This window comes from Phocoena phocoena, chromosome 12 (assembly GCF_963924675.1).
Source record: "Phocoena phocoena chromosome 12, mPhoPho1.1, whole genome shotgun sequence".
Lineage (NCBI taxonomy): Eukaryota > Metazoa > Chordata > Mammalia > Artiodactyla > Phocoenidae > Phocoena > Phocoena phocoena.
The window spans coordinates 48,035,356-48,058,123 of NC_089230.1; the positions used below are offsets into that span (position 1 = coordinate 48,035,356).

Here is a 22,768-nt window from a genome sequence, read left to right on the forward strand (position 1 = left end):
TGCTAATTTCAAAAGCACTGATAATAATGAGGAAATAATGTTTTATATAACTGGGCATGAATAAATGAAGAAACTAATAATGTATTACATTATCATTTCTAAGTCATTTTGTAAAAGCTTAAATAAAATAAGAACATCAAAGGGCAGCATGGTCAAACTATAGATTTTTTTTTTAATGCAACAGAACCTTCCAAAAAACAAATTATCTAAGTCCCCTGAATATGAAATGTGGAAGAATCGGAAGTAGGTAAGTTGCAGAGTGTCTCCAAGATCAAAATTATTTAAAGTTCTGTTAGAAATAAATTCCATATTTAGTATTTACACTTTGAACCTTCAAGGTTGCAGATGAGAAAGCTGATACTAAAAGGAAAAGTTATTGGGTTTTCTAGATGTTTAATTAACAGCCTCACTTTGCTCCTCCCCCTGCCTGCCCTCCTTTCCCATCAACAATTGCAAATCCATATGCTTTCCAGGCATCTCCATCCTCAGCTAGAGACAGGAATGGAAGGACTTTGCCTTTCACAAATGATCGAAGCTGAAAAGAGAAGTAGGGAGATAATAGGTTTCATTTCTCTCAGCACAGAGACTTTAGAAACAGGTGAATCCTGGAGGTGCTTTATAAAAACAGCATTTTCCCAGGTGAACAAGCTACATTTGAGGAAGATCTAAAATACATATGTATTTAGGATTTAAATATGCTTTGCACATTATTAACTTAAAGACCTAAATAAGAAAGAAAAATGTACTAAAATATAATTTCAGGGACGTGTTCTGATGTTTTTTAGATGAATATGGGTCACGTCATGACTTCGGTTTTAATTTTAAGTCTTTAGAACTCAAATAGCCTTCTTATATTTTGTCTGTGTATAAAAATATTTTTTAAAATACAGGCAATGTTAAAGGGGAACACAATAAGATAAGTACATATGAACGCAAATTTTTGTCAGAAAGTTTTACCAATTTGAGCAATTCTTTTATCAGAAATAGATATTTTCTTCACAAAGATGTTTTTTTCCCATTTGTGCCTAAAACTGCAACTTGATGACATGCACTAGGACCTGATATTTAAACAAAGTCTTACTGAGCAACAAATCAGAAGTCAGAAAAATTCTAAGTTAAAATGCCAGAATATCTTTCAATTCTTCTATTTCACTTTATTGTTACAATTTAAACAAATTCAGAAATCTGGGGTGTTTCTGGCTACTTGAGTAAAACACACTGCAAATCCAAAGGGGAAAAATGTAAATGGAAGAAATGTCTGATTTCTGAACTGTTCTGCCCTTATGAACATGATCCTGTTCATCTCACACCTTGATTCTGAACACCTTGTCAGTACCTGCTCCAAGAAGGTCCCTTGACACTGGAGCAAATCAGAATAACTTACTTTCAAAGCTTATTTAAGAGCAGGCGAGCAATTTTAACATAGACTTGAGATTTAAGTAGATCTGATATTATCTAGAATCCAGGCTTAAATTTTGTTTCCAAACAGCAGAAGAAATTAAAACAAAGATACCAAAACTAAAAACGCCAAGTGAGACAACAAACAATATTTCCGGTCCTAACCAAACTGCAACCCTTTCAATACAGCTTGAGGTATTTTTAAATATTTGTATAAGCTAAATAGCGCTCACAGTTTCTGAAGTTACTTTTTACTGAGATAGCTTCATATTCTCATAATATTTGACTTTCAGACAGGTTTTCTTGTACATGAAATTGAGTCTGAGTCTCCGGCCTCAGACTCATGGAAATATTGGACAGCTTTCAGTGGCAGAAAATGATTCTTGTAGTAATAAGGTTCTATTTCCCAATTATTGTGCTATTCCTAGGATGTGATTAAAAAAATAAGAAATTTGCAATTCATATAAAAGGAAAACTTGCTTAAACTTCTAAAAGCAAGTCCAGTCTGGTGGAGGTATATAAGACATTATTAAATAACAGAGTCAGATTCCTTCTTAAAGATTCCAGATGAGCTTGACAACAGAGAGTTCTGGTTCTCCAACATTTTCTCCATCTTTTCTCCTCCAGTGGTTTTATTGATCTCTCTTTGCTTCTTACTATGGATCCATGGGATAAAACAAAGGACAGCACCTCCAATAAGGGGAGGGATTCCAGCGAGGTAGAATGCCACATCATAGGAGCCCAGCTTGTCACGGAGTAACCCTGGGAAGGGAAAAAACTGTCACCAAGAGAGAACAAGTATGGCTCTTGGGGTCTCAGATTAGTCACTCTGGTGGCCTACTGCCAACCTAGTATCTTCATCTCAGCAGGATAGCTCAAACATCTCAGATATCAGACATTTTTAAGGAAATGGGTCTGAAATATAAACCTTTTCTGATATGAGGAAGGAAAAGATCTCATTTCTTCAATCTTGTTGCAAGTCTGTGACAGGCCTTTGAGTTTTCCTACCAAGATATTACACGGAAAAAATATTTTCAACCAAGCTTTGGCTTTCTCAAAACCCTTCAGGGGCCGTTTGGGATATTCTGACACATGGTGTAAAGGTCCTGTTTTAGCTGAAGGTGGACGGACCGTCAAGCTGAAACTTCTCTCATACACACAGACCTCAAAATGTCTACGTTTTAAACCTTTCTTGGGCCTGTTTATGAAATAACATGAAACTACTTAAAAGTATAATCCAAAATCATGAAAAATTATAAATCTAAGAGTCAGGATGAAAAAACTAGGTTGTTAAATACATTTTGGAAAGAAACTAAGGTTTGTCAGCACATGGGAGGAAAATATAAGAATATATGTGTGGTGCTCTAATAGATCCTAGGGCTCTGCTTCCAAAAACTGTCAGAATACTCCTTATTTCTAATTTCTCTAACCAAATCCAGATTTTAAAAGTTATCTTAGTGTTTTAAACTTTTACTATATAACCTAAGTTATCTGAAATGTTCTAGGAACACATTGTACTGAATATCTGACTCTGCTAAGTAAACAGCTGAGGATTTGTTCAGGTAAGTACCAACATCAAAAAAAAAAAAAGGAAAAAGGTGTATGGTCATTCCAAATAGAAACCTAAAATATACAACATATCTAAATATATGCTTTTCCTATCCCCTGAATCAGAACATTCCACATATAACTGAACCTTTCATCCTTATGAACATAAATTAATATGTTTGGTTGTAATACTATGATCCCTCAGAACCTCCTGCTGTTCTTCTGCCTGCTTTGAAAGTTTCCTGTTAACTCCTTCATTCTTGATCTGTTATAGTCACTTCTAGTAGCAAACACCGTTTCTACGAAAGTGCTGCTTGTAATTTGCTGTGGACTTGGAAACCCTAACAAACTAAGCTTGTAAGATGTAAAAATAGTGTATTACCTGGGGGAGAGGGGAAGGACTGGAGGGTTTTCCCTAAAAAGAGACTGTGATCTTGAGAACTTATCTTTTATTTGGTCTGCTCAGTAGTGGTTCTGCTTGCTTGATACACGACTAGATTCCCGACTGGCAAATTTGGTGATATGTGTGGTTCTGAATATAAGAATGAATTGAACTGAACTTTCACTGAGCCACTCAGATACCAGACACAGATGACAGTACATACATTTAAATTTTATAATAATTTTATCAAATCTTATAATAATTTTATCAAATCTTATAATAATTTACAGTGGCACCCAACTAATACTGAACGTGAAACATCTTTATACTATCATTCAGAAGATTTCTAAAGGTGAAATTCACATAACATAAAATTAACCATTTTAATGGCATTTAGTATACTAACAATGTTGTACAACCACCACCTACCTCTCTCTAGTTCCAAAATATTTTCATCACACCAAAAGAAAACTCCACACCCATTATGCAGTTACTCCCTAATCTCCCTTCCCTCCATCCCCTGGCAACCACCAATCTGTTCTCTGTCTCTATGGATTTACCTATTCTGGATATTTCACAGAAACAGAATCATATAATATGGGACCTTTTGTATTTGGCTTCTTTCATTTAGCACGTGTTTGAGGTTCATCTGCCTGGTAGCATGTATCAGTACAGCACTTCATTCCTTTTTATGGATGAATAATACTCCGCTGTATGGATATACCACATTTTGTTTATCCATTCATCTGCTGACGGACATTTGGGTTGTTTCTACTAACTGTTATTTTTCATTAACTACTTTTCAGGGGGCTATGATCTGTTACACAAAGCATACATATTTAGAAATCTTTCAGAATCTTCACCTCTTCCTAAAAAGAAATCACACTGCTATTCCTCCAAAACACATACTAAGTGAAATACAGGAACTCTGAAAGCTCAAAGTCCAGAACCTAACTGCTATACATTTCACTGAGAGTTTTAGATATCAGTAAGATTAAGAGGACTCATCGGCAAATTTTTCCAACATGCCATCTACAGCTGGTCTTATTAAAAATGTTATAGATAAGGCACATACAAAGCAAGACACCAGAAACCAATAAATCATAATATACTTAACATATAAGTGAGACTTAGGACCTATAGTAGAAAATGCTATGAATTAATATAATTTACCTGCAATGGGTGGGCCCACAGTCATGGGTATAGACATGAATCCGAGTAGAAATCCAATTGCTTGTGAGACATCCTGGGCACCAACTAACTCAAAGGCAATGGGGGCCATAATGGAAATGAAGCATCCATCGAAGAGACCCATGATGAGACAGACAGCAATGAGGGCCCCAAAGAGGCTGCACAGGGGAATCATCATGGACATCAGACCAATGAAGAAAAAGGACAGGACCTAGGACAGACACCACAATGTCAACTCTGCTCTCGGGAAAAGTGAACATCACTATTACTGAGCAACAGGCTTAGGACTTTTAAGTGGTTACTGGTCAGTCACCTCCTCAGCCCAGTTTGCCTTGATTTTATATACATAATCAACTCCCATAATCATCTCCCCCAAGTTCCCCCAGCACTTTCTCAATATTTCCATTAAGGGACAAGAAGAAAGTAAGGATTTTTTTTTAATAAATTTATTTTTATTTATTTTATTTTTGGCTGCATTGGGTCTTCACTGTTGCACGGGCTTTCTCTAGTTGCAGCGAGCGGGGGCTACTCTTCATTGCAGAGCGTGGGCTTCTCATGCAGTGGCTTCTTTTGTTGCAGAGCATGGGCTCTAGGCACGCGGGCTTCAGTAGTTGTGGCATGCAGGCTCAGTAGTAGTGGCACACGGGCTCAGCTGCTCCATGGCATGTGGGATCTTCCCGGACCAGGGCTCGAACCCGTGTCCCCTGCATTGGCAGGCGGATTCTTAACCACTGCAACACCAGGGAAGCCCAAAAGTAAGGATTTTTATATACTTACTTTTCTTTCCAGGCTGAAAGCTCTTTGAGATCAGAATCTGTACAAAAGTCATCTTTGAACTACATGTTATAAGGTTTAAGGATCTTGTACCTGGGCACTGCTCAATACATATTTGTTCTTTGAATATCAGCTCAAATTCACTCATCAAACATGATTTAAAATTTTTACCCTTGAAATTATATGCACTTTACTGGTATTAGTCCTCTGCATAATGAAAATATGCCAGCCAGATCCGTCCTTCACATCACAGAGCTTCCAGTTTGGAGAATACAGAGATGTAAGTTTTAGATATTTAAATAATCAATTTAGAATATAGTGCCTGCTAATATTCCAGACATGGTGAGCATAGGTAGATCAAGTGAGAGAGATTAAAATAAGTAACTATGATTTGATATTCTATAAATGTGTACTGAATTTTGATTATTCAAATTCCAATGAAATTTTGACTGTCAGAGGAAATATATGATGCATAACATGCAGTGACAACAGTGAACACGTTCTGCTATAACATCCTAAGAACTAATTTATATAATCCAGTTTTGTTTACAGTGTAAATAAATGACGATTATTGCCAGAGAATATTTTCAAACATTGTCTTTTGATGCTAAGTCATAGATATACCCTATTTAAGCACCCCAGAGTTAAGGCTGAGAAATATTTTGCACCACAGAACACTTTCATTTTGGCGTTAGAGTAATTAATAGAATCCAACACTTGATTTTCCCTGCCATTTGGTAGCTACTGTGCTATGTTCTGTGTACGGTGCTATGTGAATAACACCTGGTTCCTACCCTTGGGTTGTGGGGAGATGACCATGTAAATAAATAAATGCACATGAAGTGTTCTAGATGTTGCTGTTGTTGTATATTCAAAGTATGGTGGGTACAAAAAAGGAAGGAGTGGCCAATTCAATAGCTTTTTTAGGCAAAGAACTAATTAAAATTGGATCATTCACTCATTAGTGGAAGAAATGTTTTAAAAAGAATCAGCTTTTTAAAAAAGTATTCATATAATAGCAACTATTATTTATTTAATGTTTATGAAATGCCAGGCGTTTTTCTAAGGACTTTAGATCGTGATTCTCATAACAGTTTTATGAGATGGGTACTAATGTTTTCCCCATTTTACAGATGAAGAGAATGATGCTGGGAGGTTTAGTAACCCTGGATGGAGCCAGCCTGGAACCCATGGTCTGCCTGGGCAGTAGGTAGCAGGGAACGGTGGAACAATTTCTAGAGGGTACCCTCCGATGACCATGGGGCTGGGGAGGAAGGGAGAGGCCACATAAAGCAGCCATCTGGATCACCGTCTTCATCTGCTCTGTTTTTCCCAGGACCCACTAGGCACGTCTATGGCATACCAAGCTTGATTGCATGCCTCAGGGCAGCCCCTCACAACCTTAGTGCACATCAAGATCACCTGAGGAACAGGGATCTGGGAACGGTGATTTTCACAAGCTCCCCAGGTGACTTTGACACAAGTTGTCCACTGACCCCACAATAAGAAACACACTGTTGAAAAAGGTTTTAAACTCCAAGTTGGTTGCTTTTTGACAGCAACATATTATATAGCTGAATCAATTTTTCTTCTTCATTATTAAAATATAGCTTTATGGTAGAATTATAATTAGTTTAAGACTCTGAGTTGGCTATTTGAAAAATAAGTCTGGCACTTCACATTTTCTAAAGAACATAATCTCCCATTCTGATTTTCTATGTTCTACTTAAACATCTTTTTCTCCAATCCAATTTCCCTCAAAGCGTAAGCATAATTTCTTAGTGGTGGGTAATTACTGGGTTTGCAGCCTATAGATTTTAAAGAACTAATAAGGCTCAGAGGGACAGACCGGGTTCTAGCTCTCTGTGACCTTGATAAAAAGACTCCCTGATGCTGCCCATCTACACAAAAAGAGATTTAAAGCTAAATCAGAATGTAGAAAGTGGGTTGAAACTAGCAAGTAAGTAAAGATTTGAGTTATTTTTATTGAAAAACTAATAAAGACAAATCCTAATATTATTAATTAGATACATTTTTACTCTATCTACAAACACAAAAGAAGATAAATACTTGAATTTTAGAAAGGTATCTATCATTACCAATTCCAGAGAACCTGGAGTAAAATGTTAGGACATCACGGGGCCAGATGGAATGGGTTTAACTGGTAAAGCCACATACCAAATATTCCCAACCACACAACTGTAATTCTACTAGATAAGCTTTCAATGTGCTTCCTATTCTTTTACTGTTTTGTTCAGAACAAATCTCTTCCAAGGTAAGACAACCAGAGTGACTGTTGAAAGCTTAGCCCAAAGTCATTTTTGCTCAATAAACAAATGTTTTCTTGGACCAATTTATGTAACACGAGACCAAGGCACTTATGTTAGTTATCCTGATCTTTCTATCCATTTTTGGCCCCTTCAACTTTTTTGTTCTTTCGTCAGTTTTGTAAGAAATCATATAAGAGGGGCTTCCCTGGTGGTGCAGTGGTTAAGAATCCGCCTGCCAATGCAGGGGACACGGGTTCAAGCCCTGGTCCGAGAACATCCCACATGCCGCGGAGCAACTAAGCCCATGTGCCACAACTACCAAGCCTGCACTCCACAGCCCATGAGCCACACCTACTGAGCGCAAGTGCCACAACTACTGCAGCCCACCCACCTAGGGGCCGTGCTCTGCAACAAGAGAAGACACCGCAATGAGAAGCCTGCGCACTGCAACAAAGAGTAGCCCCCACTCGCCGCAACTAGAGAAAGCCTGTGGGCAGCAACGAAGACCCAACACAGCCCAAAATTAATTAATTAATTAATTGTTTTAAAAAAGGATTGCTAGTGTATAGATACACAATGGATTTTGTAAAAATAGAAATCATATAAGAGTTTCAAATTTATTATTATATATTTTGAGCCATATTACTTCTTAATACTTTACCTGACTGCAAGTTCTCCTTTTCTCAATTCAAATTATGTTAATTTATATTCTTTTTCAAATATTTAAAACTGTTAAATTTTAATAACAATTGTTAAATAAAAATTATTAGTTGTTATTTAAAAGTAAAATTTCTTGGTTTTTCTTTAAGAATTGAATTTATAGAAATTTACACATTTATTCTTTAGCATTTCTCAGAAAATACCTAGCTACTTCTGCCTTATTTGTAGCTATAGTAGTGAGAAACGCTGCTCTTTCTCAGCAGATGTAACTACCCCAAATGTAGCTAAATTAGCAGGTAAGCAGGCCAAGCTGGTGAGGACATACATATTCCCCACATGCAGGGGCATCTGAGCCACAAGGAGCACAGGCCAAGGTTTATTTAACACACTGCGTGTAGGAGGTTCATCACTTCCCCAAACATCTACTGATCTATAGATACTAGGCCCCAGTTTGAAAGGTGAATAAATTTAGTGTTACATACAATCTTTTTTTCCGCCCCAAACGCAGTAGCTCTGGTTAGATTTAAATAAGAGATTCAAAGGTTCCTAATCCTCTTATAGGCTCTGGCACTGACATTTAATAAGGCATTGACTGTTGAGATGTCTTCCTTGCTTTTGTTTCTTAAAACCATACAAGGAAATATCTCCTGTCATAATTTAACAGACTCTAGAAGAATAACCCCCGCTTCAGTTAGTTTATGTACCTAAGAACAAACAAACCAAAAAAATGGGGGTTTTTTTGCTATTACCGTTCCCATTTCTGTCACAAAGAGAGCATTTTTCGAGAACTGTCAGGGGAAGTTTTGCTCAGGAATCTAAGTATATGACTGAAGAGGAAAAATGAGCTTCACCTGAATAACAGAAGGCACTTTCAGAGGCGGGCACACAATTGGCCACAGTTAGAATCAAGGGTTGCTCCTATAAATTTATTCACTATAAAGTTTCCAGACTTTCAGAGCCTCTGGCTAGGAACCCAGTAGTTGGCAGCAAAGATCTGCAGGTCCATCACACTAAAGGGAAGTGTTTAGGGCACAGCCAAGTGGCTGGCTTCTTCTAAAGCACACAGTTCTCTGGAAGTGCTTCACAGGGAGTCTGTTCAACTTTCCCCACGGCACGTGAGTACCACCATTTCTGCCTGGAGGGGGAACTGGCCCCAGTGCCACAGCCCAGGCAAGAACAGAGAATCTCAGGCTGGGGAACTACTAAATATTTGGATACCATTTGGGAAATAGTTTATGTTTGGTAAAGCATGTACCTTTATCCCAATGTATCTTCAGGAAAACATAAAATGCTAAAAGGGAACAAAAAGCAACAACAACAGCAACAACAAAAAAAAGAAAACTGGACAACGCTGATCAGTTCATTCTACTTCAACCAGAAGAGGAAGCTTACACAGGAAGTTGGATCCAAAAGTGATTAATTTTTCTAAATTACAAAAAAAGTTTCTGAATTTCAAAAGTAACTCATGAATACATTCTTGAAAAATTTCAAACCTTAGAAAAATATATAAAGTAATATATGAAACTCTCCCTTCAAGCCCCTCCCACCCTCAACCGATTCCCACTTTCCTCGTCAGGAATAACCGCTCAACAATTTGGTGAGCCTCCTAGACCTTTTCTGTGTACACACATGTTGTTTGGGTTTGTCTGCTTTACATACATGGATATGACGTCCACACTTCAGTATGTCCATGGCACAGAGAAATCTGACACGATGGGAAAGTGATCTAAACCCAAAGTTTTTGATTCTGTCATTAGAGTTACAACTTCCAAACCTTTGAAAAACACTTTCACACTTTTACAACAGTTACATATTAAACACACAAATCTGCAGGAATTTAATGGTGACTAGAAAAACAGGTCTGTGAAGTTAAGAAAGATGGCTGAGAAGATACCAGGACATAGCCTTTCCTCTCCTAATAAAGTACTCCAGGAACCCTTGCAAAGATTTCCTTTAACCATCATTATTCATCATTAATGTAGTTTGGTCATCTCTTTGCTCGGCATTTAGAATTGTTAGGCTGAAAATACCTGGAACCCAGGACCCTGATGGAAGTTTAAATTCAGAACTCTTAAGCAGAAGTGTAAGATATATTCCTAAACTCTGTTACCTATAAGCAAAGATCCCCAAATCAGGATAACCAAGGTCTCCTTCTTGATACCTGTTCCAAACCAGGATCTGCCTCAGTATTTAATAGAATACTAAAACAATAAAAGCAAGGATCTATTAATGATCCACTCTGGGCTGGCACTTTAAATAAGCTGTCACCAGGACTTCCCTGGTGGCACAGTGGTTAAGAATCTGCCTGCCAGCACAGGGGATACGGGTTCGAGCCCTGGTCTGGGAAGATCCCACATGCTGTGGAGCAACTAAGCCTGTGCGCCACAACTACTCGAGCCTGCGCTCTAGAGCCCATGAGCCACACCTACTGAGCCCGCGAGCCACACTTACTGAGCCCGCAAGCCACAACTACCGAAGCCCGTGTGCCTAGAGCCCGTGCTCCACAACAAGAGAAGCCACCGCAATGAGAAGCCTGTGCACCACAACGAAGAGTAGCCCCCACTCGCCGCAACTAGAGAAAGTCTGTGTACAGCAACGAAGACCCAACAGCCAAAAATAAATAAAATAAAATGAATAAATTTATATAAATAAATAAATAAGCAAGCAAGCTGTCACCATGAGTCCTCACACAGCCCTCTGCCGGATCTAGAGACAAGTCATATCACACTCCAGAGCCTGTGCTTTTCTACTCTGCGGCCTCCCAAACCCAAGATGACTGTGCCCCAAAAGTAGAACATGTGGGAGGCTGTGAAGTGTGTTCTGGGCCCGGAGGCTACTCAAAACCCATGTGATGGGGACAAAGAGGGAGGGGAACTGCCATGGCCCCACTAGGCTGAGCTGTAACAGACGAAAGCAAGGAACAGGCACGTCTGAGAAAACACAGCACCAACAAAAGGCAGGAGAGGAAGATAAGCAGCAGAAGCCTTCCAACCCTTAAAGGCCGCCAAAGGGCGGACAGCCAGGCAGGGAGACAGGGAGGGAAGGAAGAATAAGCAAACAGGCAGAGCTGGAGTTGGTCGCAGCAGAGAAGAAAGAGCCAAGAATCAAAACCCACACTGAATGTTTGGGAGTTGGGGCAGGGAAGCCAGGAAAAAGGAGAGACAGAGCGGGGTGGTGAGCCCAGCCGCCTGTGTGGGGCAGGCCTGCGTTGGCCCCTGTGCTGTCAGTGGCTCCCAGCAGCACAGGACACACCGAAGGCCGCCTTTCTCCTCCACGGGCCTCCTCGGGCTGGACTGCAGTCATCTCGCCTGTGACTCAGCCCGCACTACCAGGTGCTACACACGCTGCACATTTGGATGAAAAAAATCAGATGCGACCTAAAAGAAGCCAGGCTGTGACTAACCTTTCATCCAAAACGAAATTACTGATTCTTAACGCACTGCCGTGTAACTGCAGACCAAACATGGGACAAGCTAGGAAAGGCTATATTTTCTTTCATAAATCACATGAAATACTAACGTATGTGCCCCCAGTATGTTGTAAGTGACCCGACTGCCCTGCCTGTAGGGGGAAACTTTCTAAAGTTATAGTTGTTCCGGAGTAAAGTGCTGATGTATAAAACATACCATGACTTCATCCATCACAGCACCTTAGTCTGGGCCCCAATCGCCTCGACCCGGGACACTGTGTTGGCCTCCTAACTGGTCTCCCTCCCTCCAGCACTCCTGCTTCCCTCCCAGTAATACAGCCTCCACACACAGGGCGACCACAGCGACTAAAATGTAAAATCACGTCATTCCCCAACAAAGACCTACTATACTTCAAGTAAAATGTCTGCATCAGGGATTTCAAGGCCCTGTTTAATCTGGGCCCTCCTCTTCCCAACCTCTTCCCAGGCCACTCTCCCTGTCTTCTTGAGTTCCCATTCACTCCCAGCTTTCTCCTGCCTCAAGTCTTGCTCCAGGAACTCAGGGACCACGTCTGTCTTGTTTGTATCACCCCTACCAGGGTCTGGGCTGGTGCTTGGGGCACAATAGGCACTCCTCCTTTAGTTTAATAAATGAAAGGAAGCCAAAAGTCTGTAATACAACCAATTTCCATTAGAGGGCTCCCTTGACACTTGAGAACAAGACAATGTTCTGCTAAGTGTTCGACAGGGATATCCACAGTTGGGTATTAATAAAAGGGGGAATGATCCTAACACAGTGAATATTTTAAAAAGTAGCACTCTACTAGCTGTCTGCACTTCCTTCTAGCCGTGTGACCAGACTCCTTCCTGCAGCTCTCTGCCTGGCCCTATACACAAACACCCACAGTGAGGGAGCTTCTCTGTTCTTCCGTGTTGGCATCCGTAAGTGGAAACAGCGACAGTACCTTCCTCGAAGGGCTGGGCAAGGAGGAAAGAAGATAATGTACGTACAGCATTCAGTTCATCGTCTGGCACACGGAAGTGCTCAGTAAATGGGGATGGCTATTATTTCAAATCAATTAAAGGCAATTTATCTGTAATAAATGTCTTTTCCAACCATGTCCTTCGCCCAAGTTCTACCTTTCCTTCAAGGCCCTGCTCAGATACTGCCCCTTATCTCTACAGTGAACGGACGTGCTCAATCCCCAGTCCCAAGCCCCCATTTTGTCTCTCCTTTACCTTCCTTCCACAGCCAAGCCCTTGACAAAGTTGCCTGTATTTCCATTTAATCAGCTGATCATGATCAGTCTTTTGCACCTGTCACTCCACTGAAACTCCCCTCTGTTGCTAAATCCAGTGAAAACCTATTAGTCTTTAACGTGCCTGCCCTCTCACTAGTTACTGACACCGCTGACCACTCCTGCCCCTGGAAACACTATGTGCCTCGCTTTTTTCCTACCAGGCTGGCCACTCCCTTTCAGTGTCCCCTGCACACGCTCTACTCACCTCATACAAGCCCACGAATGCCGAAGTCCCACAGGTCTCCTAGCCACGCTCTCCCACGAGCTCCAAACTCAACTTGGCTTTCCCACAAGCACTACAAACTTAACATGGCAAAAACAAACTCATCATCTTACTCTGTTCTACTGAATTACTGATCTTGATAAAACAGCAAAACCTTCCACTGTTACCTGAGCCACAAATCTCAGACCCAGCTTAGGCGGCTCCACTGAATTCTCATTTCCTGTATCCCTGTTTTACTCCCTGTTTGATCCCAACATCTCTGCCCTGGTTCCTCCTGCCTAGACTATTTCAATATTCTCCAACTAGTCCCTGTGCCTCCGCTTTTTAAAAAAAATAATAACAATAGCTTTATTGAAATATAAATTCACATACCAAAGAATTCACCCACCCATTTAAAGTGCACAATTCACCGCGGGTTTTAGTTTAACAACAAGATTGTACAACCATCACTACTGCCTAGTTTTAGGATATTTACAACACCCCAAAAGAAACCCCACACCCAGGAGCAGTCACTCCCCATACCCTCCTTCCCCCAGCCACTAGCGACCACTAGGCTGCACTCTCTGTCTCAGGATCCACCTATTCTGGACACTTCATATAAAGGGAACCACATGATATGTGGCCTTTTGTGACTGTATGAACTCTCGCCCTTCCTCCTCTGTATTCCACCCTTCACAGTCACTAGGTTAAGCTTTATAAAATACAACTCATGTCGGGCTTCCCTGGTGGTGCAGTGGTTGAGAGTCCGCCTGCCGATGCAGGGGACACGGGTTCATGCCCTGGTCCGGGAAGATCCCACATGCCGCGGAGCGGCTGGGCCCGTGAGCCACGGCCACTGAGCCTGAGCATCTGGAGCCTGCGCTCCGCAACGGGAGAGGCCACAACAGTGAGAGGCCCGTGTACCACCAAAAAAAAAAAAAAAAATACAACTCATGTCATGTCACTCCCTTGCTTAAAATCCTTAATGGCTCCTAGTAGATTTCAGGATAGAGTTCAGCCTCTTCTGTGCTCGTAAAGGCCGTTCCCAACTGGACTCCTGCCTATCCCTCAGCCAATCAATCTACTATTCTCTCTTTGGTCCATTCAAACATTGTTTCCCAGACCTAACATCTCTTTGCCCATGTGGCTTCCTCTGCTTGCAACAAACACCCTTTTCTGTCTTCCTTATCTATTTAACTATTACTCACCTCTTAACACTCCACCAGCCCAGGAAGCCTGCTCAAACCTCCTCTAGTGATTTAGATGCTTTGTGCCTATGTTTCTATGGCACCCATCTAGCATACCATTATTCCACTGTGCTGCAGCACTGCTTTATCTTTCTTCCCAGGAGACCATTAACTACTGAGCACACAGACCATATTTCATCTGTACCGTTTAGCACAGTGTCTGGCACGGAGGAGTCACTTAAATACTTGTCAAATAAGTGTCGACGTGATCTTGGAATAGCACACCCCACAATACCCAGGAGGCGATCTGCAGTAAAGAAACTCAGAAGACACGCACACCCCTGAATTTCACAGGGTATTGCAAAAGGCACGTGACTGTGAGAACTATGCCAAAAATAAATCATTCTTAGAAAAAACAATGGGCAAACACCATTTTGGTTCGGTGGAGTTTCATGACAAGACAAAGACTGTTGTTTGTTTGCCAATTTCTCATGTTGAAAACCCAAAACTCGTAACTGATTTTGCCCTTGAAAAACTGCTTGTAAAAGTTAGGTTCTAGAAAATATTTCTCATTTTTACAGAAGAATTTAAGCAAATAAGTACATATAATGAGCCATTAGGTGGTAAGGATAACTTTGCTGGAGGTAAAAAGGCTTATTAAGAAAGTACCTGTAGATAAACTTTCTTCACACCCGGCACATAATCTGCGATCCGGCCGAAGAGCAGCCGTCCAACTCCTGAAGTGACGCCAATGCACATGAGAACCACCTCCTTATTTTTCTCATCTTGAAACCTTTCATTCACATGTTTCATCTGTAGACCAAAGAGAAAGAAGCCACACTGAATATGGTAGGAAAACTGGACAAGTTTTGAAGCTTTGTACAAATGCCTTTGTGTCTCTACCATGTTACGGACTCTCATCCCCTTCCAAATTCAAATATTTATAAAATTTGTTCTGTAAAAAAAAAATTTATAAAATTTTTCATGAGAACACATGAAGAAAAGCTAACATGGTTTAGCTTGTTTATAAATAAGAATATTTATAAGGGGGTTTTAAAAAATTTTAATAAAAAGTAACCAGCACACCCTTTATCAGTTACCACTGGGCCATGAGCTAAAGGAAGAGACCTTTGAACACACCGTGCCACCTTGTCCTCACAAGGTCACCCGAGGATCCAGTCATCATCTGCTCCCCTGAAAGGTAGTTTAAGGCTCAATTCTGGAGTTTCATCTCTTCTAGGAGGACCTGAACCAAACTGAAATAAGTTATACTGGAGCTTACAGGATAAAAGCATAAGGTTCTCTGCCTGAGGATTTGCCTATTTGTGTGGCATTAGAACAGATAAAAATAGTCAGTTTAACAGAAAGAAGAAAGGCCTGGAGAGAGAATGTTTGCATTTAAGTCCTGGTTCCATTCCTTGCTAGCCTTGTGACCTTGGGTAAGTTGTTAATCTCCAGGGCCTCAGTCTCCTTGTCTGTAAATTGGAGACAGCAACAGCACTTCAAGAGGGTGTTTGTGAGGATTAAGTATCTCTGTAAAGAACTTAGTGCCTGACACACAGTTAATAGTGATATTAATTTTAGCCTTTTTTTTTTTTTAAAGGACCTTTTCCCTCAATTTACAGTCTACTTCGAATAGTGACTGCAAATCTACAACCCAACGTTTTAAAAAGAGTGTGACTAGCAGGTGTTATAATGGGTGACAAAACCTGCGGCTCAGCACCCACTGTCTAACACAAGCTTTGCTCCCATGGCCCCTAAGTTCCGCGCTTCCCACCTCTTGCTCAGCGCTTTCACTTTCTCAGTGATCACCTATCTGTGCTCACAGCAAGGAGAAAACGCATGTCTGTACTCCCACTGCTTTCTCTGAAATCACTGAGCTATTATAACAAACAGTTGTTTCAAACAGACTCACTGTTCCCTACACCAAACGCTGGCCTGAATTCTGAAAATCTGCAAAGCAAATTTGCTGGAAAGCACAATGGCCCAACTGGTACCCTGCCGCACTCACCCCCTCACAGCCTGCCTCCCTCCGTTTCAGTTACCACCACTACTGCTGGCCCAGCTACCCAGGTTTAGAAACTGGACAACCATCCTAGATTATCCCCTCCCTCCCTTCAGATCCAGCAGTCACCACCCAGTTCTGATGATTTTACCTCCTAAATCTCTCAGACACTCTTCCTTTGGTCCATGTGCCCCCCAGTGTTTGAGTCTGGGTTGTCACTCCTCACCTGGACCCCTACAACAGCCTTTAACGTGCTTCATGCTACAGCCCCCAACTCCTGAATCTCTAACCTGCATTCTCTGAGACCACCTGGTTAAGTTCAAAATTAAAAATAACACTGCTCTGCTATGACCCCACAGCCTTCAGGGTAAAGCTCAAACTCCTGGTTTGACCGATAAAGCCTCCCTACTTTGCTGCCGAGCCTCACCATGTCAGCACTGTGCTGTCCAGTACAGTAGGTGCTAGCCACGTGTGGGCTATCCAGCACTTGAAATGTGGTTAGTTTGAACTGAGATGTGCTTTAAGTGTAAAACGCAAAAAAAAAAATTTAGAAAACTTAGTGGAAAAAAAAAACACAAAAATTATCTCAATAATTTTAAAATACTGATTCCATGTTAGAATAATATTTTGGCTATATTGGCTAAATAAAATATATTATGAAACTAATTTCATTTTTTTTTAACTTTTAAAAATGTGGTTACTAGAAAATTTTAAATTACATATGTGGCTTGCATTATATTTCTACTGAACAGTGCTGGTCTAAGAAATTCACTTATGGTCACAAAGATAAAACAGCTATTGATAAAAGTGACCTCAAACTGGCTAATTCCTCCAAGTCCTTATCAGAGATGGATTCCAGCTCAATTCTGAAGAAAATGAATAACCTGATCTAAGGCAGGTGAGATAATAATTATGTGTATTCACCAGCTTTATTTGGAATTTGAATCCAGACTCTGATGTATTAATCCACTTTAGGAAACACCCAAAGGATCTAGAATAACTTTTTAAGACATTCTTTAGTATTCAAATAAGACTGAATATGCTAGTCATTCTTTTGATGAAACTAAGAACACCTGCCTGCCAAATTGCTATTATCCTTTATTAGTCGTTTATTTTTTCCCCCTGCTCTACACTTTGTAATCCTTAAAAGAAATAATGAGGGCTTCCCTGGTGGCGCAGTGGTTGAGAGTCCGCCTGCCGATGCAGGGGACACAGGTTCGTGCCCCGGTCCGGGAAGATCCCGCATGCCGCAGAGCGGCTGAGCCCGTGAGCCATGGCCGCTGAGCCTGCGTGTCCGGAGCCTGTGCTCCGCAACGGGAGAGACCACAGCAGTGAGAGGCCCGCATACCGCAAAAAAAAAAAAAAAAAAAAAAAAAAAAAAAAAGAAATAATGAGGTGAAATGTTTTGCGTCTCCTGAAATAAGGTAAATTTGGTAAATTCAAATTACACTTAAGTGGAAACTTACTTCTTCAGCTATAAGGGGCATTATTTCATTGAATTTTATTATTGTTGTCATTGTTTAAGTAAAGCAAGAACTACAGCTTCTAATACCTCCTTCCCCACCCTCAGCCAAAATTTGCAAAATAAAGTTGAGGTTTATTTTGTTTTTGTTTTTTGGATTTCTGTCAGGAAGTAAGGGAATCCGGGTGATTGGAGAATGGAATCGGGGGAGGCTGCATCTCTGGATCTTAGAGAGCCTTTCTTGGTGAGGGAGTAGTACCCAGGAAAGCTGGCGTGTTCTACTTGCAGCCTGGGCCTCCCATGACTGCCACCAACTATTCTACGAATCCCTGCCCATCTCTCTATCCTCTGGAGACTGGCACATATTTTAGTTTAGCAGAATGCATGAACGCTGGGCAAAACTGATTACTTCCCATAAAGAGTCACATGGAAAGGGACATGAAAACGTTGAACAGATGTTTCCGTATTTAACCTAACTTATTTAAACCGATGCAAAGCTTATATTAGAAGCCACTATCTACACAGGGGATAACGCCATTTTGTACAGCAGTGGTTTAAAGTGGACTTTATCCAAATGTGCAAGTGCCTTTAGGGAATTAGTCTTTTGTTTCTATTCTAAACATGTGTTTACTCCAGGGCTGCACACCTTTCAGGGATTACCAGAGCCTTGCTGACTGACAGCTTGAACGCTGCCTTCTCCTGAAACATTTTCCATCATTCAAACAACTTTCGCTAATCACAGAAGCCATTTTTGGATTGTGTGAAACCCTATTTATTGTTTTGTTATCCAAAAATAACCAAGAACTTAAATCCCATAATATCTGCTCATTCTTTATCCACGGGTGAAAGACACACTAGCTCACAGTTTACCCCCTTTCCTCCTAACCATCCCCACTTCAAGTAAATGGTGATTCAGCCTCTCTCTATAGATGACATGTTTCTGACCAGCCAAATGAAGAGAGAAGTTCCTCCCCCCTCACTAGAGCCCAGAGGCAGAGCCATTTTTGAGAGGTCGAGGGCAGCAGCCTAAGAAAGTGACCCTCCTGCTGGATCGGCCTAGCCCTGGCTTCTCCCCTCTCTACCTCTTCCCTACAGAGAGCCTCAGTACCAGACATTTGGAGACATCAGACAGTGCTCTTCCACTGAGATCCCAGACTGAGTCCTCTGGCTGTCAGAGAGTCAACCATGAAGGAAGCTCAGTTTGGGGTGGCCATAGTACAAAACCAGGTCCAATACAGCTGATGTAAGTGCATTAGAAACTCAAGCTTCTCCCTGACAAATGGTTTCACGACAGAAGATGGCCCAACAGAAGGGCATCCCAACTCACTTTACGGAAGCCCCTGAAATCCAGTGATGCTACGCATCTGCAAAACAAGGAGGTCACTGGTCCAAAAGGTCCAATAATTAGGGAATTCCCTGGCGGTCCAGTGGTTAGGACTCGGCACTTTCACTGCCGAGGGCCCGGGTTCAATCCCTGGTCAGGGAACTGAGACCCCACAAGCCACACGGTGCAGCCAAAAAAAAAAAAGTCTAATAATTACTTATAGTTCTGTTTTCTAAGATTGTGTTATTTGGCCATGCCATGATGGTCATTAGCCTTCCTGTCCTTCCACACACACAACTTTTTAAGGGGATGGGTGGTTTTTGTTTAATATCTTTTATGTAACTTATTACATAAAAACATGATAAAACTTTGGCATATACAATTTAAACTATACATCTTTGGGGGTGTATAGTAGTTAAGAAAGAAGGGAGGGCTTCTCTGGTGGCGCAGTGGTTGACAGTCCGCCTGCCGATGCAGGGGACCCGGGTTTGTGCCCCGGTCCAGGCCCCATAGAGCACTGCAGGCTATGGGACTAATGAAACTACAACTGCCTTTGCAGGACTGAGGAAAAACAAAACAAAACGACAATATTTATCATCCACTGTTGTTGCAGTTACTACGCCCTTTGGGAGATTAACAGATTCCAGACAGCAGTCATCATCTGTCCTTGTCTGTGAGCATTTGATTCCCTGATCCTCTGCCCTCCTCTTCAGATCCATACCATCAAGCTGAAAAGAAGGTGGGCAACAGGTAGTCACGTGCACTCCTTCTGTGTCTGAGAATAAACTCTTGGCGAGGACAGGGGACCTGTATCATTTACATTTACGCAGTACATTCAAAAATGGGATAGTAAATGCTACACAGTATTTTCAGGGGTTGTGGAATTCAGAATGATTTCTGCAGCTTCCTACTTCCCAACAGAGATGCTGCATTCAGAGTACTTCTCACTTGCTGTTCACTCCTGAGATTAGCAGTTTCAGCTTGTTGCCTCTCATTTGCATGAAGTTTCAGCTTGTTACCTCTCATTTGTATGCAGTTTTTCTAAGAATATATCCTTTCAACATCTGAAAAGCTACTCCGTAACTCTAAAAGACCATTCTACTTAAATATACTTTTTGAAAGGTAAACACAAAGAAAAGAGCCTGGTCCCTTTAAAAATTAGATGTACATTTGAAAGGCAGTAGAGGGCCTGCTAGAGTGGTTAATGGATAATCTCAGATTTTGCTGCAAATCAAAACTTTATATTACCCTTTGACTTCAAAGAAAGATGAACAGAAATCTTTTGAATGGAACGAGGGTTTGGTTTGGTTTTTTTCTTTCTTTTTTAAACAACTGTGTTTTCTCTATCTCTGTTTTTGCTAAGAAAAGGAAGAAAGGGCATTCATTCCCTGAGGAAGTTTTACATGGGTAGTGTACACCAGCAAGCCCAGTGAGGTGACTAAAGACAGCAGGGAACTAAGTCCATAGATATGGGTACATAAAATTAAGCCCTTTATATCATATAATACTGAAATCGGACTCTATAGCCATAAGACAGTCATTGATTAGGTCAGCCTCAAAACATCATTTTAACTTGTTAAATTTGATAAACTGTGCTTTGAAATAAAACAGCTCCAAGATGTACTTGAAGTGAAAACGCAGAATTTCCTTGCCTGCCAACATTTTTAAGGACTAACATCTTAGGCAGCCCACTGTCTCTATACTAGTAAGATATCTGACATGACGAAACCCGTGGTGCGGGTACCGCCTGCCTGCTCAGCAGCTGACCCAGTAGAGGGCAGACCTTTGGCCTGGCAGGACTCTAGGAGGCATGGGTAGTTGGTTCTGTTTGTTTTTTTAAACGGCCAGTCTTTCCATTTCATTAAGATGGGTTTCCATAGTGCAAGTATTCACACATGGCGCTGTTAAGACAGATAAATGTCAGGACTGAGAAAAATAGAGGGAAGAGTTTCCAGGAAAATTATTTAACAGCCACCAAGGGGTAGAAAAAGAGTTCGGAAGGAAGATAGCTAATGGTTTGGAAAACCTTGGTCTGATTTTGAAAACATTTTCTAACTCTAAAAATTCTTTAAACCCTTCATTTTTCTTTTTGTTTTTTTGAAAAATAATTTTCCTTAGATTAAAAAAGAAAAGTCCATCCTTAACATAGCATTATTTAGATCAGATCAAGATTTGGCAACATGTTCTAGAGGAAGTGTCTGTCAAAACCAATTTGGATTCAGATACCAGTTCAAATAATCCTGAATCACAGAAGTTAAGATGAACTTCATCTTAAAATAAAAAATAAGTCACTAGGATTTTTAGGTAACTTGAAATTATTTAGTGACCCTGACAATAATTTCTGTGTCAGATATTTCTCAAATTATCAAAAATTATTCTAGTCCTTCCAGAACAATGAAAGATGTTTAATCCATTTTTTAAAAAACTTTTATTCATTCCACCTAAATTCAAATATGATTCTGAAGAGTTTCTTTCTTGAAGTCTCATTATTGGCACACCAGGGTCACCACTCTCTCAGACCCTTGGTTCCTGGATAGTTGGGATGAACACAATGGACTGTGAATTGTTAAGACAGTGCCCATCTGTGAAGGAGGTAGACTGTCTCTACTCTGGTCAAGATGGCTCGGGAGGTCTCAGCCATGGTCCACTTCATGACCGCCTAACGCTTTAGTAGAGTACTTTGAAGATACACGGTGATAGAAAGGTCTCCGAAGATGTGGACTCCTGGTTGTGATTAATGCTCTTCTGAGGCATCATGTGTTTCTATGTTTGTATTTGTTTAAAAAAAGGTGGGGGGGGATATGCTCTTTTAAACTTACTCCTGGATTTATCTGGTGATAAAATCACCTATCAGCTAAATGTACATGCAAATAGATAGGTGTGGGTTATGGAGTCTGCAGTCATTAGTTGAATTGCATGAATTTGGAAAAGTAGTCCAAATTGAACAAATATACCCAACAAAAGGCTAGTTCAATAAGGTTAAATTTTAGAAGTTTAAGATAGACTTCATCTTAAAATAGAAAGGGATAATTTCAGAAAGTATTACTTAAATCACTAGGATTCCTGGGTAACTTTACTTAATGACCCTGGCTATAATGCTAATAAGCCAGATATTTTGTAAATTATCATAATTGGTTCTATTTCTTCTTGAACACAGAAAGGTGTGTAGACTGTTGTTTTACTGAAATTTTAATTTGTTTAAGGTAGATCTAATTTTTGAGAGAAATTAGAGCACTATTAGTTCTTATTCGGCTTAATTTTGCCCTTAATTCTAAAGTGAAAAAAGATTGATCCTTCCATGAAAATTCTACCTTCTTCTACCCTCTCCTCACTAAGATTCCCTCAGACTAGTGGTGCTGGCTAGAGAACCCTTTTACCAAAAGCCATCTGGCCTCCTTTCTCCTCTAGTCTTCGTAAGGCACACCATAGTGAGTGTCTTTTCTATTAATTCTAAGAGTTATCTAATTGCCAACTCTCTCCCTAGTATCACATAAAATTCAAAAAAAATTTTATCTGAATGAAGATTAAAAATTGTTAGGATTAGGGAATTCCCTGGCAGTCCACTGGTTAGGACTCCGAGCTTCCACTGCAGGAGGCATGGGTTCGATCCCCGGTTGGGGAACTAAGATCCCGCATGCTGCGGGGCGCGTCCAAA

At 40.7% G+C, this 22,768-nt stretch overlaps 1 protein-coding gene and 1 non-coding gene across 2 annotated transcripts in view; one reads left to right on the top strand and one right to left on the bottom strand.

Annotated features, from left to right (window-relative positions):
• Positions 1-1,927: 1,927 nt before the first annotated feature.
• The window catches only part of SLC16A10 (solute carrier family 16 member 10), a 133,307-nt gene continuing 112,466 nt past the window's right edge, over positions 1,928-22,768 (bottom strand). Inside the window, exons 4-6 of the mRNA XM_065889053.1 lie at positions 14,992-15,135; positions 4,502-4,730; positions 1,928-2,160 (exon numbers count right to left, since the gene is read on the bottom strand). Of these exons, the coding sequence (XP_065745125.1) occupies positions 1,928-2,160; positions 4,502-4,730; positions 14,992-15,135 (606 nt within the window). The remainder of the gene's footprint in view (positions 2,161-4,501; positions 4,731-14,991; positions 15,136-22,768) is intronic.
• TRNAE-UUC (transfer RNA glutamic acid (anticodon UUC)) lies at positions 19,203-19,275 on the top strand. The gene has a single exon. It is a non-coding gene; the product is annotated as a tRNA-Glu (tRNA).